The sequence below is a fragment of the Barbus barbus genome, assembly GCF_936440315.1.
Source record: "Barbus barbus genome assembly, chromosome: 6".
In the NCBI taxonomy this organism is placed as follows: domain Eukaryota; kingdom Metazoa; phylum Chordata; class Actinopteri; order Cypriniformes; family Cyprinidae; genus Barbus; species Barbus barbus.
The window spans coordinates 9,728,764-9,754,845 of record NC_136734.1 but is presented as its reverse complement, the minus strand read 5'-3'; the positions used below and the strand labels follow the sequence as shown (position 1 = coordinate 9,754,845).

Below are 26,082 nucleotides of genomic sequence, written 5' to 3'. Positions count from 1 at the left end.
TCTTCCCCGTCCCAAAGAAACCCAAAATTACAGGACTAAATGACTGCAGGCCTGTGGCTCTAACGTTTGTGGTCATGAAGTCATTTGAAAAACTGGTGCTGGCCCACCTGAAGGATATTACTGGAGCATTGCTGGATCCTCTTCAGTTTGCCTACAGAGCAAACAGGTCTGTGGACGATGCAGTCAACATAGGACTGCATTATATTCTGCAACATCTAGACAGACCAGGGACTTATGTGAGGATCCTGTTTGTGGACTTCAGCTCAGCTTTTAACACTATCATCCCAAACCTCTTCCTGCCCAAACTAACCCAGCTTTTCATGCCCACCTCTGTCTGTCAGTGGATCAACAACTTCCTGACAGACAGAGAGCAGCAAAATTCTCATCCAGCACCCATACGATCAGCACTGGAGCTCCTCAGGGCTGTGTTCTCTCCCCACTGCTCTTCTCCCTCTACATGAACGACTGCACTTCAAAGGACTCACTGTCAAGCTCCTGAAGTTTGCAGATGACACCACACTGATCGGCCTCATTCAGGATGGTGACGAGTCTGCTTACAGACAGGAGGTTAAAGAGCTGGCTGTCTGGTACAGTCTTAACCTGGAGATCAACGTGCTCAAAACAGTGGACTTCAGGAGACCCCCCCTACCACCACCACCATGAACAGCACTGTAACGACAGTGTAGTCATTCAGGTTCCTAGGCACTACCATCTCCCAGGACCTAAAGTGGGACACTCACATTGACTGTCCATTGAAAGGCCCAGCAGAGGTTTTATTTCCTTTGCCAACTGAGGAAGTTCAACCTGCCACAGGAGCTGCTGAAACAGTTCTACACCGCCATCATTGAATCTGTCCTCTGCACTTCTATAACAGTCTGGGGTTCAGCTCAGCTACAAAATCTGACCTCAGAATACTACAGAGTGGACTACAATACAGAGACTACAATAATTGTGGAACACACAACACTATTTATACACTTATTTATCTAACACACATACTTAGTCTACATTTCAAATTTGCTCTGTACATACAAAACTGTCTATTGTAATATACCGGTACACACAATTGTCAATTTGTATATTGTTATTCCCTATTTACGTGTTCTATTTTTTATCTGTGTTTTTGTTCTGTCACTGTCATTCTGTTGCACTGTGGAAGCTTCTGTCACAAAAAGAAATTCCTCGTAGGTGGAAACCTGGCAATAAAGCTCATTCTGATTCTGATCTCTTTACAGTTCTTACTACAGGTTTAGCAGATTAAGCCTGCTAAATTTCTGCCTGTAGGCTGGTAGAAGATGAACCAAACCGTGATCAGAGAGTCCCAGCGCTGCACGGTGGACAGAGTTGTATACATCCTTTAAAACAGTGTAGCAATGGTCCAGTATATTGCTGTCTCTGGTGGGGCATATGATGTGCTGTCTATATTTAGGCAGTTGCGGGTGAGATTACCTTTATTAAAATCACTGAGAATGATAATGAAAGAGTCCGGGTAAAGCTGCTCTGTGTGTGTGATTTGATCTAGCGCCGCACTCACATGCGCGTCAGGAGAAATGTACGCACTCATCAGAATAAACGAAGAAAACTCCTGCAGTGAATAGAAAGGCTTACATTTAATAACGAGAGCTTCCACGTTTGGGCAGCACATTTTCTTTAAAACTGTCATGTCTGTACACCAGCCTTCATTGATATAAAAACATAATCCATCGCCTCTCGTTTTCCCCGACAACTAGGTGACGTGGTCCGCTCTGAACAGCTGGAAGCCTGTTAGATGAAGCACGCTATCCGGAATGGCAACATTCAGCCATGTTTCTGTGAAGCAAAGCACAGCAGAGTTTAAAAAGTCCTTGTTTGTGCAGGTGAGGACTTGTAGTTAATCTGATTTGTTTGCAACAGACTGGAGATTCGCCAGATGAATACTCGGCAGCGGAGTCCTAAAACCGCGCTGTCGGAATTTCACGAGCACACCAGCGCGCTTGTGTTTCCTGGAGTGCTTGTATAGGAACGCAGCTCTTCCGATTTAAAATGTCCAGTAAAACGTCTAAATGTTCAAACATCGGCAAGAAGTTATCTAGTGTGCTATTTCTTACGTCCAAGAGTTCATTTCTAGTGAAGCTGATCAGAAAAACATTGCTTAAGACAGGACAAACAAAAACAGTAAAAGTACCAAGGAGCAACAAACCCAGGCGGCCCTGTGCGGCACCATCTTGTTATTATTCAACCTCAAGGTGACCGATTCTGCATTAAAGTCCTACTGGGCAGATAGGTATAAACGGAGGTCGGAGCCAGCTACAAATAGGTGGGACTTGTTACACCAAACCCAATCCTAAACCTACCCTCCCTCTTGGAGTTCTCCCAACCTACTTGCGATGTGAGTCCCTCGCACTTGGTCTCCGGGCTGCAGCGATATAAGGTGTGTGTTTGACTTGAAGCGGCACTGCGCAGAATGATCAGTGTATGACATCAAAGTACCGCAAGAGCGATAAGAGAGTAGATGGATCCTTAAGCTTTCGAATTGCTCTCGCGATACTTTGATGCCATACACTGATCTTAAACTAAACTAGCTAAAAAGGTATGTTGCTACCTAAATTGTTTTCAATATTTTACAATATTTAAATATTTTAAATATCTGAAGATGATCTGATTCAATTTAGGTGAAAATCGGACAAACGGTTGAGGAATTCGAAAAAGTAGGTTTTCAATACAAAATGGCACACAAAGTTTGGCTGACTACGGCAACATTGGTATCACTGTTCACAGCATGACCCAAGGAATTTATTGATACCAGTCTCATTACAATAGGCAAATTTCACAGAAAGCTATTAGCATTTATTTGAGATTTCATAACTTTTGACCACAAGGTGGCATTCTCTCTACACTTTTTCAGTACTTTCAGGTCATGGTCTCGATGGTACATACAAAGTTTCATAATGGTACACTAATGCATTCGAAAAATGGCATTTTATATCATAATACTCTATTGTAGTCAATGGCAATTTCATATTTTGTTCAATTATAGCGCCACCAAGAGGTACAATCCAACCAATTTTTTTGTGTGTCCTTAGAGTGAGCCCATACATGTCAAATTTGGTGAAAATATCTAATTTTGTTTTGGCATTATAGACATATTTGTGTACGAGTAGATGAAAAATGACTGACTGCTGACTTTGTTTGCATTTTTGTGCCACTTACTATCAAAATTTTGGCAATTGGGGATTAGCGTTGAGCCGGCACGCTACGTTTCCGAATTTCTTATGGTTTTGTGTCGATTGGAGTAACGGTTTCTAAGATATTACTAAAGGTTTTTTAAGCGCTAAAATGCAACGTTGCACAAACCATAAGGCAAAAGCTGGCAAGTTTGGTACCGGTGGAGTCTAAAAAAAGTGACTACCGTGAAAATAAGTCAACCCCACCCAAAGTTATAAGCATGTGAATATTTGAGTTTACCACTAGGAGGCACTGGCTCGAACGATACGTCAATGCGTTCCTAAAATATAGCATTTTACTACAAAATTCCAAATGGCCGACGCCCAAAATGACTGACATGGGAAAATTGGATATGGTTCGACCTGGCATGATGCACCGAATCTAACGAGACCAGTTTTGTGATTTTTGGCTAAAGCATTAATAAATTATAAACAAAAATAGCCATTTTTCATCTCCCCTGACCACTAGTTGGCACAGTGGCGAAACACTGCAGGCAGCCTCAGGTCATGCTTGTTATAACAGTACGATGGCTAGGAAAAAGGTGGATACAAACATTGTAAAACAGAAAACATCACAGTTTAAACTAAGCATTAAGTTATGTCGTCAAAGTTGTTTACTGGAGCAAATGCACCAGCTAGCATGGCCGCCCCTCCATCTAGAGAGTTTTTTTTTGGCATTGTATTAGCTATTTATCAGAGCATTTTTTTTTTCTAGATTCACACGCACACAAAAATACATATTATACAGTAACATCCAACCCCCACCAGCACATCAAACATGACTGCTTTTACTTTAAATTATGAATGTAGGCTTACTATGACCGCTTGGGGTAAGGCAAGAACATCGTTTTGAACAGTTTCTATGAACTTAAACAAAAAATGAGAAATCCTCCATAGTGTTCAAAATTTTCCAAAAATTTTCAAACAGCAATAATTTACTCAATCACAATTTTTTGGTTTCACTCTGTAAAAGTGAAGGCTTAACTTAGCAGCCGGCACAACTGTTTGTAAGGTTAACAGGTTAAAGAGAATTCCATCTTGACCTAGTTTGCTCATGCAGATTAGTGAAAATATGCAGCTTCTCTTACAAACAACATTTTTTAGTCAAACATATAAATGAATGCAAAATCATTTATTACTGGGAACAGCCCAGAGTTGAAAAGGTTCATTCAGTTTTTGCAGAAACAAAACAGAACAAATCAACATTCAAAGCACACCGTGAAAAACACTAGCAATAACAATAGATGTATGTCCTTACATTTTAGACCTATGGCCATTTAAGGTGAACTATAATACTCAGGTGGCTGACATCCAAGGGGAAAAATAAAAAGGCTATTCCAAGGCCTATTAAATGGTATTAAAAGTTTTTTGATCATTATATGCCTAAAATAAAAGCCTATTAAAAAAAAAAAAAAAAAAAAAAAAAAGTACAACTCACTGGGCTGCTTTCTTCTATAGCTCAATTTTAACTCATACTTTTTTACATGTCCATGCACTTCAAAAAGCCAGTCTTGATCCTGGTATTTGATAAATGGTGCTGTAGTTTTTGGATTAACTGAGGGTGAGGCTCCACTAAATATTCAAAATAAGAGCACAAATATGGGAGACACCCAAATATACGAAAACAACACCCTGAGAGGTAAAATCCACAAGTCTAAAGGCAACAGCTCTAGTGAAACGTAATGAAGTCTGAGAAACACAAAGACATGCCAGCTATATGGCTCTCTAGTATGGCTCTGCATGTAAACGAGAGATTGCCTTTGGTTTGTCATTTTAAAATAAATCCATTTTCAAATGTTGTAAAGGGGCCTTGTTCTTTTCAAGACTGTCCCGTTTAGATAAATGCTAAGTGCCCACTTCCATGAAGTATCATTCCTGTACATAAGAGGAACATACAAAAGGGGTTTGACCATGTATGTTGAGATCTCCATTTCATGCCCACAACACTTCTATGAACAGATTTAAAGCAAACAATCAAGCAGTTCTCTTGCATTTCCATCAGTTTGAGTGGAGTTAAATGAGTTCAGTGAGTAACAACAAATAAAAGACTTCACCACAGTGTTGCTGTCAAGACTCCTTGAAAACTGACATGCCTCAGCTAATAAAAACTAAAATCACATTGAGTGTTTAAACTATGATCCTGAGGAATGTTTTTTGGGGTTGAGAGCAGCCTTTTTAGCTTCCTCAGGCAAAAGTGAGGGATCGGTCAAGATGGAGGTGCTGGTACAGAGCTGTCGTAATGTCCTGAGTACCACTGGAGGATACAGAAACACACACAGTGTCAACATAATGCACAGGCACACAATATACTACATCACAACGATCAAGCAGTAACCATAATAGAACATTTCAAACAGAAATGTTAGAATAACAAGTTTGTGCATTCGAGACCACCAATACACTAAAACGACATATTTCAATTATCATTTCACATTTCATGATTAGTTCTCTCCCTTAAGATTAGATTTGCCAAAAAATAAATAAATGTGGTGTTCCATTAAAAGAAGTGACAATTTGTAAATGTAAAATATTAAATAGTATTGTATTATTTGAATTAGAAGTCATACACTTTTTTTGTTTTGTTAGGAATTTCACTACTTTGAATATTTCTTTAAATGTTAACAGTCTTTAAGAGCATGTTAATATGTATGTTACTGGTCTATATGGCGGTTACATTTTAAAAATATAAAATACCTTTCCATGTTCCAGTTAAAAATGTTTGAAAACATATGGCTTCCCATAGCAATTGCATATACATTGTAGTTTGGTGTTTAGCCAAACTAACAGCTGCTGTGAAATACGGACAAAATCACACCGTGATTCTTTCAGTGGATAGATACTGTGATTCTGATTTTATATATAACCATTAATTGCACAGCCCTACTGTGTCCATTCAAAAAAATGCGTTCTCTTAATTTCCAGTTGCTGACATTTTATTAAAATGAGATCGAGAACTTACTAGGTCTGAGGACTGGGAGGGCACAGTATCGATCCAGCCACTGCATGGTGGTTTCACACAACTCTTTGTTGTTGGTTGTAGACACTGTCCCATTAAAGGACTCAAACAGAGGCTGAATAATGACGCTAAACTGAGAGAAATCTATTAAAGAAAATAGTCCTGTGGAGGAGTCCAATAGTACACAGGAGGCTGACGGGGAGCCAAAAAATAAAAAAAACACTGAAAGAGTCACACTGAAAGAGCCTGTGTATGTGTAAAAACTAACCTGGGCAACTGAAAACTGCCCCTATTTGTTGTGGGAAAAAAACAAACATGGGCAGCATTTTGGGGGCCACAGCAAAGCTCGCTGATGTGTTGACTGGACCCCTCACAAAAAAAAAAAGTTTTTTTTTTTCAGCTGTAAAATGTGTATTTTATTATAATTGTATTTTATTATATTATAATTCTATTGTATTGTTACAAAACAACAAGTTTATTTAAAATTACAATATTAAATATTAATGGCTGGGTTAGGGGGTTTTCTTTTTTATTAAATGACCCAAACTTATTTTGAGCAACAAACCGTATCAGTGTACTTTCAGGTTAAAATACATGCAGGTTGTCAATGCTTAACTTAATAGAAATAAAATGTTTAAGTACCCTCATAGGGTGTTTAAAAGAAAATAATTTACATCATGCAGTGCAATGGACAAAAAGGATGGCCGCTGACAGATGGCTGATTCATGTGCCATGTGGCTACAGAATAAAACCAATATGGTGGACTGAATAATTTCAGACTAAAGGATACCATCCAGAATTTCCAGTTCTGAAGAGTTCTGTTCTTCACATAGTCATCAAACTTCTCCCTCATGTGGTCAAAGCGATGGCGTGTGATGGGAACCCCTGTATCAGGAAGCTGTTCCTGGCATAAGCTGCAATAAATAGTGGGCATCTTTAACAGTTCATTTACAGAGGTTACATGTTTGAAACCAGGTATGTTTTTGAGCTCCCAATCACAGGTATCTGTACAATGAAATAGCCTGGCTATGAAGCAGCAGTTTTTCCCAAATGTAATACTTTAAAATAGTAAAAAAAAAAAAAAAAAAAGTCTACTTTATTGCAATAAACATACCTTATGGATGTATTAAGCTCCTCAATCTCCTCTCGCAGTCTCTTGGTCTCTTCCTGCATCTGTTGTCTCTCTAGTTGCAGTTTGCCAATGTAATCAACTGTTTTTTGAAGTGTTGCAGCATTACTAATCTGGAAACCCAGTAGTGGGTAACAAAATGAATAACTTTTGATTATTTAAAATAGGTTCTCTTATTACAGCTGTGCAGAGACAACTACAAGTAAGAATCAGGTTGTGATTTCAAGAATAAAGTAAAGATGAATTCAGATTTACATTTGATTGAGACCTGAGAGTTGGCACAAGATTGCACAATGTCTTGAAGCAGCCATTTATGGTGAATCGCCTCTTCTGCTCAGCAGATATGTGATTCACTCTGCGGGTCTGTGTCAAATCACATGACAAAATTACAAATAGAGACAGACTGATAAACTGGAAGATATTTGGATATTTCAACATAACAATTAGTGATAACCTTGCTCAGTTGGCCAGTTAAGAGAGTTGTTAGTTCCCCCTATGTCAGTTCCAAAATATAACAACAGTTAATGGACAGAAACAAACAAATGTGAATTGAGTAAATATTCAATACATTTGTGTTCATTCAATATAAGCAATTTTACGTACGCCTCCAATTCCATTAAAATACTGAGTTACAATTAGGGCTGCCAAGCTATTAAAATGTTTAATCCTATTAATTTGATTTGATCTGAGAAGTTACCCCCCAAAAGATCCTTTATTGTCAGTCATTATTGTGATAAATGAGAAAAACACTGAATAGACACAAAAGTAGCTTTAGGAATTAATAATTACATTCAACGGAATTTATTACACAAACCTTTAAGGCTACTATGTGGTCATAACATTGTTTTTCAGAAGTGACATATGAACATACAATATGTATATTTATGTTTATTTCACAGACGGCATTAATGCATTTACAACGCAATTAGAATTACATAAATAATTATATTGCATTGTGATCTATAAACTCTCTCTTCGAGTTACCCACCGTATTTATTTTAAAATATTTTATATATCCCTCCATGGAATATTTAATTCACACTTGAATGGTGGATAAATATAAGACAAAAACATATACAGGGGAATTTTTCTTGAATTTTAGGGGCATATAACTGCATTCTCGTGGGCTACATCAAGCAGTCAGTCGTTGTCCTGTATCATGTTCATTACTTAAGCAACTGCATCAATGTTAGATTACAGAGTGGCTTGTGTTAAGTGTTGTTAAATTTCATTTGTTATTTTATTCCATAATTGACAAAAAGAATGCATTAAATCGACAGCCCTAGCATTACATCAGCCATTCAGTGCTCTCTGTGATCATCAGCCTTTAAAAATTAATTATCAGTGGACCATTAGTTGCAATAAACAAAATATCTCAAATAAGTGTTTAGATTTGCACTCTGCTTTGACGGATGCAAATGAACCTTTTGCATTTCTGAATAGACATGAATTTGGAAACCATAATAGAGTGTAATATGAACTATTACCTGGCTGGCTTCATTTTTGCCCATGCCTGCACTGGAGTTGAGAGGTGACTGGGGGCTCGGTACCTGTTCTGCTCCCAATGGTGAACCCTGACTTGAGACTCGACCGTCATGTACTAAAGAAAAAGAGGGGGAAAAAAAGCTTTCTCAGAACCCTAAATTCAGTGTAAAATAAAAACAAAGCAATTTCAGCATAAATTGAAGGTGACTGGGCTGAATCTAACCTGTACTTGTGGATTGTCCTGCTGTCTTGTTGGATATAGTTGTGGTAGTTTCTTCTTTGGGTATGATTAGTTGCGGCGATTTCTGTGTCTGAGGGAGAATATGAAAACCACCAGAACCCTGCAAGGCAGTGTGATTTTTTTTAAATGTAATTATGCATTGCTTGGGGCAAAGTGAATTATTTACTAGGGCTGAGCAGAATTAAAAATGTCGTAATTGGCTGCCTTTTCATTTATGAATCAGAAATGTAACCAATTAAACTCCATGGGATGCTGAATTGGAATTATAGGAATTTAATGAATTACAATTAAAATACATTTTGTAAGCAGACTACAGAAAAATGGGTATGAAAAGAAAACTTTAGGCTTTCTGTTTTAAAGGCTCCCAAGAAACTGCTCAATGAACAGGCATAAATAAAGATGGTCTATTTTATAAAAAAAAACAATTGTCCTTTAGTTTACATCATAGCCATACACCCTGATTTACTTATTACTGCTAATCTGAGACAAGTGGTATTAAGGGATGAGAACATTATCACTCTAGACAGCATATAATTAAAAACAACCATGAGTGCAAGATAAGTCAATCATTTTTTAGTATTTGTTTGATAAGAAATACTACCCCCAAACAGTAGATTGACTGGATCAGAGAGGATTGATAAAAGACTAGAATTAAAATTCAAAAAGACTTTTGAATGATTTTGGAAATTGCAGTTATGTTTTCAAGAAATTAAAACTTTTACTCAGCAAAGATAGACTAAATTAATCAAAAATTAGATTAAGGCATTTATAATGTTACAAAAAAGGTTGAGCATTAAATCAGCATATCAGAATGATTTCTAAAGGATTATGTAACACTGAATACTGGAGTAATGATGCTGAAAATTCAACTTTGCATCACAGGAATAAAACATTTAAAACAGAAAACAGTTCTTTTAAATTGTAATAATATTTCACAATATCACTGTTTTCACCATATTTTTGATCAAATAAATGCAGCCTTGTAGAACATAATTGACAATAAATAAAAAATCTAGAACATAATACATTTTTTAAAAATCTTACAGATCCCAAACTTATGAACGGCAGTCTATTCTTAAAAACAATTAATAATAATAATAATAATAATAATAATAAAATTACTAACAGCCATTATATTCTATTTTCTTACGTTCAAATCTTAATTACAATTCAGCATCCTTTTTGCTACCTCAATTCAAATTTATGAATTGGAATTTAAAAGTTTCTCTCAAATCAATTTTGAATGGTACACAACCCTTTTATACAAACAATTATTGCAAACAGGATAGGACATGAAGGATGAAAGGCTTACACAAGGAATACTGGAGGAGGCAATGACCATACCAGTGGTGGGGACAACATCAGAGTTGAGAGGGGACGGAGTGACAATGACAGCACTGGTGGGACCTGGGAATGGTTATAATGGGAGATGTATATGATGAGAACAAACTTCAGCAGTGACAATGCTGTCGATTTTAAGCCTGCTACAATTTTTCTGGAGGAAATTTCTGGATGACTGCCAAATAGGTTAAAATGGTTACTCTTAATTTAAGCGCATCAACATTCATTTTCTTTAAAAGGAAACAAATGTAAACAGACATTTGTGCAATTTATGTGGATGACACTTGCAGCTTAATTAATGCAACAGTGCTTTGTACTGGTTCACGCTAGTGTTGGTCGATATGCTCAATTTTCATATCGTCCTATCATCAGCCTGTGAGATCGCCGATTCACGATATTATCGTACAAATTTATTTACTTAATTTCATTGATTTTGAACTCCAGCGTAAGGCTAAAAGCAGCCTAATGTTTTTAATAATGACTGAATTTGTATTTAACAAATTAATAGAAACATCGTAAGTTACTGATTATAATGCTTACATTTCCTCAGTTATTCAAAAAGCAGCTACAGAAAATGAGCAAAGAATATTGCATTACCAGACAACATCATTACACGCTCAGTCTAGCACGCGCGTTTATGCATTTTAAAAACACTACCATTAAAATCAGTGAATCTACACTATGATAAATAAATCCTTATATTTACATCAAACGTACATCTGCACTTTGTTGTTTATGATGAGAGAATTCGCGAGTCAGAATTCAGTCAGCGCACGCCGAACAACAGAACTCTGTTTCAGCGATGACTCATCTGAACGCCTCTGATTGGCCATTGCATTGATAAGCTCAGCGTGATTGGTTATAACGCAAAACACTATAAAAACGCGGAAAAAGAAATGTTGCAACAAATAAGCCCTAATATTAATTAGATAGTATTACTAGCCTGATAATAACAGTAATAATCGTCTTGCTATTTCTCCGTCTATCGGCACAACCCTAGTTCACACACAAAAAAACAGATTCTGTTACTTTCACACTGCATCATAATACATAGGAAACAGAACATAACACACCCTTAAAACTGTAAAATCACATGTATTCTCTTGGATGGCTCACATTTGATTGCTTTTCAATGAAATAACTTTTGTTTTAGGTTTTTTCTTATCAGTTATGTACATTAGGATTTCATTTTTCAACATGTTGTTAAAATAAGGTTTATTGCATTGCATATTTACCTCAGCATGTGGAAAATCTACTTATGGTGAACTGTGATTGCTTTGATTTTAACTTTTTTTATGGTGGCTGTCAGTATATTACAGGGATGCCATGGTGATAATTTTGCCACTGATTAATAAACTTGTGAAAACAGCAGTACTGCTGCACAGTTTGTCATTGACATTTAGGGAGTGTAGCACTTAATTTGTTCAACCCACCATTTTCAAGTATTCAATTTACAAACTAAGCATTAATTTTAACGAAAGACAACAACTGTAGTGGACAGCACATTCCAGGGCCCAGTTTATGGCGGGGCCCCTCTCTAACCACAGTAGAGGACAAAGGTTTGCTACATTTTGATTGGATCTCGGTGGACTAACATAAGTAAACTGTCCAACATCATCAGATAAAGATGCCAGGACAACAGCCAGACACCTCTTAGAGGGCAAGACAAAGAACTCGATACAAAGCCCGTGAAGGACAGGACTTCCTATTGGTAAAAATGCGGTTTCTGCCCTTTACCCACCTTGAGACTGATTTTTTAAGGTTGGCCCGCAACCACCATAAAAATTCCTTAGGATCTCCAGACACAGTAGCAATGGGTGAAACAAAGACAGATCACCAAGGTCCGTCCAAATCCATTCAAATTGATGCAAACTACAACACACATCTTAAACTTATTCATAGAAATAAGTATTCTCAGAAACAACGATGTGTAGTGAAACATCTTACACAAACTCAGCTGTTAATGGACAAATGAATGCATGCATGACAGTAAAAAAAAAATTCCTTTATGTTTGGACTTAATGTGTTCGTAACATTGCCATGTATTCCGGTTGTGGTTTGGTAAGAGACAAAGCGGATGAGCCTCTAGCCCAGAGAGGCGTGTTCCAGGCAAGGACCTTCTGCACCTACTCCAGGGCCACATCTGCGTGTTCCAGATTTTAGGACCCTTTGGTGCTAAAAGAGATCAGTTTCCTACAGTGCTTTGGGTTCAAGACTGTTGAAACTGATTCCTGCTCCTTTCCACACTGCATTGTTACCAGTACAACCAGTGGAAGAAGTCACTGCCACCGCACTGTTCACTTGGTCACAGAGAACATAAAAATCACTTATCCAAACCTATTCCAGAGACCTTGGCATTGTTGTGTATTATCAGTATATGATTTTTCTCATTTACATTAGATATTATATAGCTGACTGCAGTTGATAAATAATCTTTCATGTATTTGTTTGATGCATAATAAGGTTCTTCACCTTATTTGTTTCAGAGAAGCAACAGTTTATCTTTCCAGATAACATAGCTCTGACATGGCAACAAACAACAATCACTTGCATTTTATACCTCCCTAGGTCGGTGAAAGCAAATTCACTACACAACAATAAAAGAAACAAAGAAAAACGCACTTGTATTAAACAAAAATATTGCCAAATATGGTCTCATTTATAATTGTAGCATCCATTGACCAACTGAAGTTAATTGTTATTTCTATGAAAACATCGGGTGGTGTGATGTGAACAAGTAATTGTTCAAGTAATTGGAACACCATCTGTCTCCCGCCTATGATGCTGTGCTGGAAACGGTGCCACGACGCTGTAAGGAGAGATCGGAGTGCTCCGTTCGGAGAGTAGGAGGGGTACCATCATGAGTTGTAACACCATCTACTCTGGCATGTGTTACACATTTAATCTAGTAGTCATGTGACCTCTATAGGTCTGTTGATCATGTGACTTGTGGATCTATTTGCCAGCGTTACTTCCTGTTTTTTACAACTGATGAAGGTGTTTGGATAGACACCGAAACGTCTTAAGCTTTTTATAGTCCTGTGATTTTAATAAAAATAAAAATTTTGGAATGTATTCAGGGGTGCAATGGATCACAAAACTCGCGGTTCGGATCATATTACAGTCAGATCTTTTTTTGGATCAGCAAACAAGAAATAAATAAACTGGGACGGGGGAGTGGGGTGAAGCAAATGTAACTTTGCTTTCCTCTTATTACTTAAAGAACACTGAAAGTACTTCTTTAATACAACAAAAACTACTACCCTAACTAATTTAAAACATGATTAATGGAAGGTCAATAATAAAACAAAAATATACACAGACTACAAGCACAGACAAATACAATAGAACAAAGTTACAGATGACATAAGGTCTAACAGTAGTATTCAGGTACAGAAATGTAATGTGTGTAAAATTACACTGCAGTGTTTGTGTAAATTAAATAGATTAATCTTTGTTTTTGTTGTTTAATAAATGATAGACAGCAGCAGGCATGTATAGACTGATACATATCAGGGCCTATATTTATCAAGCCTTTAAAGGGGACCTATTATGCAAAAATCTCTTTTATAATGTGTTAGAACACCGTTGCGTGGCTGCAGTGTGTGAAAACAACCAGCCTATAATGGTAAAAATTCTAGGCTGATTTTCACCAATAAAAACTCATTTTATTTTTAAAAATTATAAATGGTCTCTTAGAACGAGCTGTTTCAGATTCTCCCTCCGTTCACGTCACTGAGGGGAGAAAGTCCCACCCATTTGTGATGCTGTCCTATAGACACAGCCCTGAGAGAGAAGCTGCGGTCCGCCTGCGCCATTACTGATCACTTGCTGTAGCTGCTGGAGATATACAATGTCAGCGCCAAAGAGGCTTTTCAAGTGTTGTGTTTTGGGATGCACTAACGAACATAGGAGTCTCCATAGACTCCCTCCATCTGAGCCTGAGGAAGCTGTGGTTAAGTTTCATTGTCTAAAGAAATGTCCCAGAAAAAAAATCGGTAAAGTCTCCAAAACGTGTAGGGATCAATACGAATGCTTCGTGCGCGAACATCTGCTCCAGACAAAGTAAGTGTCACGCGTTTGTTTTCCAAATTGCCCTTCTGAAAGAGCTTCTTGGCGCTCTGTAAGGCTAATGATGGTAAAGCTACCATTGTCTCTGTCTGTTCTCACTGGTGCTGTCTTCATGAATGACTGCAAATATGAATGTGGTAGTTAAAAGTTGCATATGAAAGCAATGTGAGTCGATCGCTTCAGTTTGTTGAGCTCATAATCACGAGTGGGACTTATAAAGTTTGTGATAGCATGCCATGCACCATGAGACCAGCTATGTTATTTTTATCCCGCTGTGCTCCCCGTCTGTGTAATTCATAAACGCGAATTTATTATGCACAGTATAATCAGATGACTGACTTTGAAACAGAGTATGTTTTCTGTAAAGATAACAGGCTTGTATTAATAATGGAATGTTTATTTGCAAAGGCCAGCACTGCTAATGCAGGAGCTGGAGCTCTTGAAGCTCCACCCTCTTCTCTGAGAGCACCAGCTCATTTGCATTAAAGCAACATACTCCATATCAGAGCATTTGGGCTCATGCCCTAAAAGTGGCAATTTTAACAAGCTATAAAAAAATATCTGTTGGGTATTTTGAGCTAAAACTTCACATACACACTCTGGGGATATCAGAGACTTATTTTACATCTTGTAAAAAGGAGCATAATAGGTCCCCTTTAAGAATTACTCTCAAGAACACTGCAAAGAATTGACTTAGGTGAAAAATTATTCTTGGCTCAAAGCTGTGCTTAAAAGTTAGTTATCAATCATCTCAGTCGTAATTTAAGCGAAGTGTAGGACTAAATCATAAGTGTCAGTCTTAGAGATGATTCACGACATTGCTGTGCCACAAACGGGTTTTTGGATGACGGCATGCATGGAACAATCACTCAAAAGATTTCCTTAAGAATATTCTCAAATAGATTCACATTGAATGGTTAAATTCCTAATAGGAGTTTACATTCAACACACATTTGTCAAAGAATTTAAGTCACATCATGGCAAGGAAACGAAGTGTCATCACAACAAAAAATTTAGGGTGCCGATAAATGAAAGTATAGTGTATTGACGATAGTCAAGGATATCGTCTGTTGCTGATGCCTTTGACGACAGCGAGACGATTATTATTTATTATTATCAATCAAAAATAGATTACGTGCCTATCTTTAGTGATGCAGTGCAGTGAGACGCTTCAGAAACTTGCCACTGTGTGGCTGATCGGCTCCGGTGGCCATGGAGATGTAATACACCGCAGATGTGTGCAGTGTAAATAAGGAGTAAGAGGTTTATTCATCATACAGTGTATATGTCTCCTCAGTGCCATCACAAGCCCCTACAGGCAACTCCTAACCACTTGAGAGACCTCTCGAGCTGTCTTAAATAACTGGGAGAGTAAGAGTGATTCTTAGCTTTAAGAAGTTTGATAACTTGCTTTCTCAGCACTTAAAGCCCGGCTCACACTGTGCGATTTTGGCCACGATTTGTTCGTCTGAGACAAATTTTGAAAATCCTAACATCCTAAAAGATTCCTATAATCCTAGGCTAAAATCGGTTGTCTAGATCGCTGGTTTGACATGTTCACCGACAGCCGATTAATGGCCGTTGCGATCAATTTTTTCCTCCGATTAAATTCTGGCAGTGTCAGAAGATTTCAGACACTTTCCTCAAGTTTCCTGCAGTGTGACATCTCCTACGACGACCGTCAAACCAAGAACCAATAGGAGCACTGAACTTGATGACGCAATTAGCGCGACAACTTCAAACCATTCATTATTTGTAAAAAACAATATATGTACAACGTAAAGTTTACTTAAAGTTTATTTATTAAGGGGCAGGATGTTTAAACTCGAATAACAAAATTACCTCAAATTCGCTCTGTAGAACTGGAAGTCCATAAAGTCCTCTTTTGCCCAGCCATGACTTGCTCCACACACGTCGTCTTTTTCGTTTTTTTTTTTTTTTTTAACATCAAGGCATGTAATTAATAAAACTAACGCTACACGTTGCTGTTGTTTGCTAGCTACCATTATAGCGAGAGAACGCGGGTCACGTATTGATGACGTAAAACTCCGGACAAGTCTTCTTGAGTACGTCCGTTTTTGTCGCGTCTTGACTGTCGTACAGTCTGACATTAAGACAACTGAGATCCTACAGTCTGACATGGGGATCATGTTCGTACAGTGTGACAAGCAGCAATCGCAAAAGATTATTAAAAATCGCACAGTGTGAGCCTGGCTTTAAGACTAAAATGGCACTTTGAGAAGCTTGATAAATACGGGCCCTGATTCCTCTGTTTACACTCGCTTTACTTAAGCCATTACCAACGGTGTTAACTAGAATACTTGCTGAGAGGGGTATTATGAGATCTGTGTGTGTCCATTCAACCTCAAGGAGATGCGAAAGAGAACTGAATTCTATTCACATGAAAAACAGCCTGCATGTCTCTTTTACCTCTTTTTGAACTTGAATGATTTAAAATTGCTTGAATGTTTGAACTGGAAAGACTTAAAAACACACAAAAATTATAAATGGTCACTCTATGATGGTTAAACTTTGTAACTAATCAGCAAATTGCATGCATGCCAAACCATGAGGCCTGGTCCGTATGGATCATGGATCAACTGCGATCCATTTCACCACAAAATGTAACTGATGTATGGAATGAACACCAGTAACACAGACTACAGCCTAAAGGCCTTTCCACACTGAGCGTGATGCGAAAAGGCGAATCGCCCGCGAATGTTGGTTTCACACGAGCACGAAACGAATGTTCGCCATCTGCTAATTCATGCCTGCACGCTAGGGGGCGCTGACCAACAAGGTTTTTTTTCTTCATGTAGCGCATGTATCTCGTGTGGTTTACATCATCTGCTGCTCAATATACAGCATTAAATTAAGATAAATAACTTGCGTTTCTTCATCAGAAACACAAAATATCCATAATGCTTACAAGAATACATCTGAAATAATTAGAGGTACAATTAGCATCACGCTACATTGAAAAATGTAATTAACGTTTTTGCTCAAAACCCACTTTAAATCATCATCGAGTGCTTGTAATAACTTCCAATTGTGATCTAAAATGGATTTTGATTCTATAATAGGCAGACATGCACTCTTTGCACGTTTTATAATGGACTGATCGCTTTTCAAGATTCAAGAGTTTTATTTGTCACATACACAATTATACAGAGTATAACCAGCAGTGAAATGTAGGTATTTTCATGCGTCATAAACATCCTTTGTTAAAATAAATACCATGAACTGCATAAAAACATATACAGAAAACCTATCTTCACAATTGTAGGTCTATTTGCTTTCATATTTCATGTGTAGAAAAATATTTCTCTTTTTTATAAAGACGGAAGGGCAAGAGATACGATAACATGATTGACAGGTCTAGATGAACAAGCTTGGACTCAAACACTCGCGTTAGCGGAAGAAAATGGACGGTGTTGGTCAGATCACATGATTCAGTGGAGAATTAATATGTTATTCTGTATAAAGAACATGTGAGTAGTCTGTTCTTAAATGCCAACAACAACAAGAACTCTGCATTCTTGCGGAAAAAGTCCTCTACGTCTGCGTTTTTACGCTCGTGCTCAATACAGTCTTCTGAGCTTTTAGTGCCACCGCGTCAACCTTTTGGGTAACAGCAGTTGCTCTGGTCATGTGATGTAACGCTCAAATCTTATTGGACTGCCCGTATTTTCGCTTTGCGAAACTCAGATTCGTCGGACTGGAAGGAAAAAAAAATTAATTGGCATTTTCGGTGCGCGAATGTTCGCGGTCTATGTGGAAGCATCCATAGGAAGCTATTGTTTTATTCCTGCAAAATTCGTTTTGCTTTTTCACGCGCCGTGTGGAAAGGCCTTAAGCCAAGTGTATTATAACTTTGGTATATTAACATTTTTAGTAAATGAAATTGCTGAAACACAGTTTTCAATCTGTAAGTTTTCCATTTAAATCTGTTAAACTTAAAATGTTGCTACAGTACTTTTTGTAAAGTTCTAGCAACCACAGCTGCTCTTTTTTAACCATATATTTTTTTTCTTTGTTTTTTTTTTTTTACAGTGCAGCGTGAGCATGTTACAAAATCTGATTTGAGGAGAGGCACAAACCTGTGAGTATGAGTTGAGATGGCAGCGGATTGGCTGGGACAATCTGTCTCTGTGGATGTCTGGCCTTTTTGCTAGAGACAGTGGGCAGAATGGATTTGGGCAAGGCAAAGTTGACTGGCTGTGAGTTGAGTGAGGCGGAGGTTGAGGCTGCAGACTGTGAAGATGGTGCAGCGGGCAGCTCAAAGCTTGTTCTGTGACTGAAGGTAGTGGCTGCATCAGTGGGAGTTACTGTGGAAGGGGCAGTGTGCGTTATTACGGGTGGAGGTGGGATGCTTGGGACCGACTGGGGGACTGTAGTAACTGCAGAAACACCTCCACACTGGAGAGGTTGTGGGGCTGGTGGGAGAGGAGGAGCTGGCGGTGGCAGGAGTGATGGGACGGAGGGGGTCACTTGCTCTGGGAAAAGAGGCATGTAGGTTTGTGGGTAGGATGGGCCAACAGCATTACCATTGTCCTGGCTGGAGACTGAGAGGTGGCTGGGCAAAGGAGTAGAGGCAATGAGGCGGTAGTCCAGTGGCACAGAGGGAAGCGGCATGGATGACAGCAAAGGAGCCTAACAATCAACAGATACAAATATCAGCACACTCTGACAGAGACATCAGGCTCTTTCCTGCTTTCTAGTGGGCATATAGGCCCGGTTTCACAGACAGGGATTAGTTTAAACCAGGATTAGGCCATAGTTCAATTAGGATTTTAAAAGTAATTTTTATAGACATGCCTTAGAAAAAAAACATTACTGGTGTGCATCTTGAGACAAAACAAGTCTCAAGCGACTGTTTTAATAACTTTATAATTAAAAAAAAAAAAAAATTTAAGTAGGCCTATTTTATCTAAATGTTCAATAAAGCATGAGTGTGCCAAAGAGTGTGAAAATATAACTTTAAAAGGAACACTTTTTTTTTTTTTTTTTTTTTTTTTTTTTTAAATAGGCTCATTTTCCAACCTCCCAAGAGGGGTCCATTCAGCTGATCTCCGTGTTTGGGGGTAGCACTTTTAGCGTAGCTTAGCATAGATCATTGAATCTGATTAGACAGTTGGCATCTAGCTCAAAAATGACCAAAGCGTTTTGATATTTTTCCTATTTAAAACTTGACTCTTCTGTAGTTACATCGTGTACTAAGACTGACGGAAAATGAAAAGTTGCGATTTTCTAGATTTGCTAGGAACTATACTCTCATTCCGTCGTAATAATCAAGGAACTTTGCTGCCGTACCGTGGGTGCAGCAGGGCGCAGTGATATTACGCAGCACCTGAAAGTTATTCTGTCTCTCACTGTTAAAATAAACCTACCATTAAAATTATAGACTGATCATTTCTTTTTCAGTATGCAAACTTACAAAATCAGCAGGGGATCAAATTATTTTTTCCCCCTCACTGTATACTAAATCACTTTAAAATAAACAGATTATTTTTGCCATATACAACCTAGCCCTACTGTCCAGTTCTCCTAGCAAGAATACTAAACTTGTCTTTCTTCAAACAGACCTTTGTTTCTTTCACTTAAAAATGGTGCTAATTTGAGACCTTTGCGCAACTCATTGGGTCTGATCGTACTATGCACGTGTTCAGTTTTGCATAATAATATGCAATCATTCTAATGGTTACACTCACATTGTTGAGTTTTATAATAATCACGAAGCAACTGTGCATTTGTGGAGGAGGACAGAAAGTGCATAGAAAACAGGAACAATTACATCCCTACAAATCTGGGCATCCAGGGACAGGATTGTTACCTGTGCTTGGGAGCTGCTGCTGGTTAAGGGAGTGACAGATGGGGCAGTGGGGGAAGTGTAGGGGAAGGCTGGCTGACGCAGGGTGTGAAACAAATCTAGTTACAAAAAAAAGAGAGGAAGTAAAACAAAATGTTTGATACAGTGTCTTAACTCTTGAACTACTCCAACAGATTCAGTGAATTTGTTGTACATTAATTGAATTTCCGACCAATTTATGATATTGTCATGTTTCACAAAATGGTTTGATTCAATAATTCAAAATCAACAGGTAAGAGTGATTTAGTCACAAATCAGACACCAACAAGATCATTAAAAATAGTAATACTGTAAAATATTACCACAATTTAAAATATGCTTATATATGTTTTAAAATGTAATTAACTCCTGTGATGCGAAGCTGAATTTTCAGCATTATTACTTCAGTCTTCACTGTCACATGATCGTTCAGAAATCATTCTAATATGCTGAATTGGCTATGCCATCACTTTATACTTTAAAATATTTAAAAAGAAAAGAAAAGTAAAATTATAATATTTCACAAAATTACTGTTTTAACTATTTTTTATTTTTTACATAAATGCAGAATTGGTGATCATAAGAGGCTTCTTTCAAAGAAAAAAAAAAAAAAAAGGCAAAAAATTATTATTCCAAACAACTATAACAACACTTTAGATGAGGAAACACATATTCACTATTAACAAAGACTTCTCCCTCAAACTCCTAGTTTGATGCTTATTAATGCTAGTAAGGTAGTTGTTAAATTTAGGTATGGGGATCTTAAGGGATCTAACATATGGTCATGCAGAATAAAGCATAATATGTGCTTTGTAAGTACAAATAAACAGCCAATATGCATGCTAATAAGCAACTATTTACTAGTGAATAATGACTCGAAAGTGTTACCCAAACACTTATTTTGTCAACAAATCAAACCTTAATCTGCCAATTAACAAGAGTAACTGTGCTTGTACCTTGCAGAGGCTCAAAAGTGTCCATGAAGTCCAGATTGGGCTGCAGTGGGATGAGGCCTGGCTGGATCATATCTGCATTACCTGCATGGGCTAAGAGGACAGCGAGGCTTAGAGTCAGTTCATCTTACTCTTGAATAAACATGTTAACAAGGCAGACTTCGATTGTCATTTCTCACCAATCTCCCTCGGATTGGGCCATGCTACAGGTTGATGAGAGGCCAGTGTGGAAAAGAGTGTGTCTGAGAATTCAGACATGAGCACGTCCATGTCGAAGAGCGAGTCCATCTCCATTGGAACAGGTGAATCAAGACTCTTGCGGGACCTACGACGGCCTCCCACACTGATATCATCATCCTGGCACAAGAGGAAACGGCAGGTGTCTGGACACACTTCCCCAAAGAGTGAAAACTGTTCCTCCGCCCCCTTTGGAGGACAAAATGCAACAAGCAAGCCAGGTCAACAAACACACTCAAGGTTCATCCAAAGACAAATGCAAGCATCAAGCATGTGTACTATCATATGCACTAGCAGTCAAAAGTTATTTGAACTGGTTCTTTTTAGTGAACTAAATTAACCAGTTCACCAAATCGGACCGAACCATCTGAAACAGTTCATGGCTTGAACAGCACAGACCTACAAGCACCTCAATCAAAACTCACTTTTGGATGTCTGACAGTCAGTCTGACTCAAAATGAGAAAAAAATACCAGCAAATATGATCCTATGATGAATTAACTCATTTAGCGCTCCAGCTCCTCCAATAGTCACTCAACTGAGGAAAGGGTTCCGAATCAGACCGAAGAGCTGCTGATATGTGCATGCGAGTGTACACTTGAATGAAGGGGCAAGATGAAAGTTGTGGTTTCTCATGGTTTATGTAAAAAAGAGAGTTGACTGACTAGTTTATTCACTTTATACATGCAAAACACATCTATGTAATGATGTAAATAATCTAGTTTCTTGCACAGACCGATCATTTCACTTTATAAGACCTCAATATCTCGTCAGGAGCCACGAGTATTCATTTTGTGTTCTTTGGCATGCTTTTATATTCTCAAAAACAGGTAGCCGCTAATTAGCATTTTATGAATCACTAAAGTAAAAATCTTCTTTAATTCTCTACCGAATAAAATAAAAATAAATAAGAAAAAGTCACCTACATCTTAGATGGCCTGAGGGTGAGTAAATTAACAGCAAATTTTCATTTTTGGGAGAACTATCCCTTTAAAAATCCTTTTGATCTAAATGCTAAACCAGGGGTTTCCAAAATTTTCTCAGCTGAACCCCTTGAAGAGTTTTTACATTAATATTAAGAGAATTAAGGACACATTTGTGGTTCTCTGATGTTTATTATAAGTCACATGACACACATTTATTTAAAAATGAATTTGGCCAAATATATATACTCCACACTTGGGTTCCAACTAACACTAGAAGGTACAATACAATATGTTTTACATTCTCTGATCAAACCCTTAAGCTTTAAATCCTTGCACATTTTCAGCAGAATACTGGCCAAATGCTGTAATTTATTAAGGGTGTCGAAATTAATCGTTTCTACGTTGCATCATAATGCAGATGACTACAATACGGTATCGGTTCAGTAATAGACCATAACCGATTATAACGTACTGACTAGGGATGCTCATATTGACCGTTTAACCATTAACCAAAAGTACGAATTTGAACCGATTAATATCAGTTAAACGGTTTAAAAGGCTGTTTTCACAAATATATTTAAGTTTGCTGCATGGTAAAAGAAACATAAGAGAGTTTATACCTTTCCTTCACAGTCTTGTTTTCATTTGTGTAAAATTAAACACAATCTACCCTGACTAAACTCTCTAAGGCAGTGCTGATCGCTTTATAGGAATAAATTACAAACTGCAAATGAACAGCAAAGTTAGTCTAGGATAGCATGCATGAACTTGCATGCTAAATTACTAACTATACTTCAACTTTATAGTGAAGAAAAAAAATCCAATTACCTTAAGAAGGCTGGACAGGTCTTCATCTTTGTGCTTCTGTAACTATGAATATAATTTGAACAGTACTTTATAAATAACAACTTGGTAACACAGCAATGTTAAAGTTTAATGTAGAGAGCAAATAAACTTACTCTTTTCTTGAAATATGTTCTCCATTTATGATATTCTCTGATGACAATTTCAATTCTCCTTTTCCAGTACTTTCCTTCTGTTGCTATTGCCTAGGTAACAGAAAAACAAGGTACCAAGAGATGTGATCTAAGCGATCTATCCAAAGAAATGAACCATCTCCAAGAAAACAAAAAACAGGAATGCAAGTTTAGACCTTCAGATCTGAAGATGAAAACAAATATATATTTGTATAGTCAAATGACACACCAAACAGACTCACCTCTGTAGGTCGATGTACTCCTGAGTCCATATTGCCATCCAAAGGAGTGACAAAATGGCAAACAGGGTTCTGTCGCTTCTCTACATCTTCAGGAAAGAGAGGCATTGCAGATGGAAATCAACAAATCTCATGTGTTTTACCATTTATGAGTGGTATGCGTGTTAACTTACTGAACTTACATTGTATATACCAGGCTCTCCAAATAGCGTTGTTGAGGCGAATCTTGTCTCTCCACAGCAGCTTGAGGCCTTTGAAATTCTTCCATTTTGGTGACACCAACCTTCCACTTTTGCAAACAAAACAGATTACATTTTTCGAATAGCAAGACACAGGCACACCCATGGTACAAATTTTAGGACTGTCAGATCATTACATTTTGGGTGTTATTAATTGTCACACAAACAGCTGCAATTAATTATTTAACTGCCTGTTTGGTTCATGTCACTTAGCTTACACACACTGTACACAGAAACCAAAATATTATAGTAATATTTATTGGACTTTTGTGTGTGTGTGTGTGTGTGTCTACTGCATTGTTTCATTCCTTGTTATGCTGAATGTGTGCAACATAAGTCTTTAAATATCACTAAAATGTTACTAATTTGTTAAAAGAAACACTTGATTCTGGTCACATTACCACCTCGGGGAGAAGTCACTTGAAATTATTCAAGAGATATGTTGTCAATTATTCCTCATCCAAGCAACAGATTTCTTTGGAATATTGCTGTACAGGTAAAATGTGTCACTCTGTAATGTTAATAAACAAAATGAGTTCCGTTTTGGCTAAAAACATTTTAATAATTTAACCCTATCTTTTAGAATTAAACTTTTTACTCTAAAACAAAAGTGTCTTTTTATTTTAGTTGCTTAATGTAATGTGTGATACTTTGAATTGAATAGATGATAGTGAATGTATAACCGAATGAAAACAAGAATTTGTTGTTGGATTAAGACCAACATGCTTTGAAATAACCGTATACACAAATGGTAAATAATAAAAAAGGGATATTCAGGACAGAACCATTTCTGGGGATATTTAACGGTGTGCAAACACAAAAGTTTTAAACTACAATCATTTTCCAAGGGTAAAATCTGTAAATGATATTTTACTAAATACATAGAGGAAATTTCTTCAATATATGATATAGCTCTATATAATACTTTTGTCACACCACAAGACGTGACTCCAAACAAGATACATTTTTGCAGTTGTGGTCAGAATTTATACACCTTGCAGGATCAGAAAAAAAATTAAAAGTTAACAACTTTATCAAAAAACAAAAAGATCTTGTGGACTATACGCAAACATCTACTACGAAAAATGGCTTACCCCAGGGTAGAACTAAAAAAAAATACCATGCAATTTTAATCCCTCTTACTTTGTAAAACTTAATGTCACCATTTTGCACTCTGACTTTGTTCAATTTCTCACTGAAAAAAATAATGTAAACAACAGGCTTGTTCACGAAAGATATTTTAAGTGTTCCATGCGACTTCAATTTTCTAGATACACACGAGTTTAAATTTGTATTATGTATTCAAGTCATTGCATTTATTAATGATTAACAATAATATTTCTTAATAAATCGACAGACCCGAAACAAGACGTTACGTTATGTCTAGTCACTCTTCAAATCCACAGCTGTTTTCAGTATGTGTTTGTGTAGCTAGCTGCCAAGATTGGAAGGGGAAATGTTTTACACTTCCTGACAAAACAGACGTCTATTATATGTTAGGATCGACTTAAACAGCTTGCAAAACCTCGTTACGCATCTGAATGTTTAACGTTACATCTCATGACCAGGGAATTAAATGCGTACTGCTTCGTCTAGAAACTTTCGCCCCGGCTAGCAGCGCGCTAATATCTTGATTTATGAAGTATTTATATTTTTTACTGTGGTCCGTCCAACTGATTGTAAGTCGATCTTTTGTTTACCTGTAGGCCAGAGTCATGCACTCAAAGAGCTTCGTCAGGGAAGCATCAATAGAGAGATGAGACGTGCTAGTCTTTCCGAAGTGATACGTCTGGCAGGTTTGTTTATTGACGGTGTCGAAGTCGTAACCTTTCTTTGGGGGGTGATCGGTATGAGGAGAAGACACCATAAAATGACCGCTGTGGATGATCTGCGACTCGCGTCCGTCCGGTTTCTTAAACGAAATAGTCGCGTCCTCCGCGTCGGAGTCGTCGTCCTGTTCTTGCTTGATTATCATCGTGGCCCGTCGGTATTGTCTTGTCTCTCGAGTAGCCATGTTAAATAGTACGCGCTTCGACTTTTGCTGGACTTGTAGCGGTGCTGATACTTCACATTATGACACGTTCTTCGTCCATTACTATTGGATTTAGTGATATTGTTTTAGAAGTTGTTTAAATGTCCCGACTTTCAAGCACGCTCCCAGCATTAGCCGCCATGCTAGCTTGAAGGGATTTAATGAACTCAAGACGGTCGTTGCGTTGCGATGACAGAGGCGCGCGC

At 37.7% G+C, this 26,082-nt stretch overlaps 1 protein-coding gene across 2 annotated transcripts; it reads right to left on the bottom strand.

Moving 5' to 3' along the window:
• Nucleotides 1-4,114: 4,114 nt before the first annotated feature.
• Nucleotides 4,115-26,070, bottom strand: mlxip (MLX interacting protein). Of its 2 annotated transcripts, XM_079418294.1 has the most exons (18): nucleotides 25,545-26,070; nucleotides 23,788-23,894; nucleotides 23,609-23,694; nucleotides 23,349-23,438; nucleotides 23,218-23,259; nucleotides 21,407-21,653; nucleotides 21,231-21,320; nucleotides 20,260-20,354; nucleotides 18,527-19,079; nucleotides 10,327-10,421; nucleotides 8,997-9,114; nucleotides 8,776-8,888; nucleotides 7,743-7,781; nucleotides 7,544-7,651; nucleotides 7,274-7,401; nucleotides 6,950-7,073; nucleotides 6,163-6,292; nucleotides 4,115-5,457 (listed from the first exon to the last, which is right to left on the bottom strand). In XM_079418294.1, the coding sequence occupies exons 1-18, from the start codon at nucleotides 25,856-25,858 to the stop codon at nucleotides 5,336-5,338; spliced, it is 2,601 nt and encodes an 866-aa protein (XP_079274420.1). In that variant the 5' UTR covers nucleotides 25,859-26,070; the 3' UTR covers nucleotides 4,115-5,335. The 2 variants fall into 2 exon arrangements, with proteins under 2 accessions (XP_079274420.1, XP_079274421.1); XM_079418295.1 differs by lacking the exon at nucleotides 7,743-7,781.
• Between the last annotated feature and the right edge of the window lie 12 nt (nucleotides 26,071-26,082).

What these genes read in the sequence shown, in the direction of transcription:
- mlxip (XM_079418294.1), bottom strand. Translation starts at nt 25,858, where the DNA reads ATGGCTACTCGAGAGACAAGACAATACCGACGGGCCACGATGATAATC. An exon ending in GAGTACATCGACCTACAGAG is followed by an intron (nt 23,439 to 23,608) that starts GTGAGTCTGTTT and finishes TCTGTTACCTAG; the next exon opens with GCAATAGCAACAGAAGGAAA. An exon ending in TAACTGGCCAACTGAGCAAG is followed by an intron (nt 7,652 to 7,742) that starts GTTATCACTAAT and finishes GATTTGACACAG; the next exon opens with ACCCGCAGAGTGAATCACAT.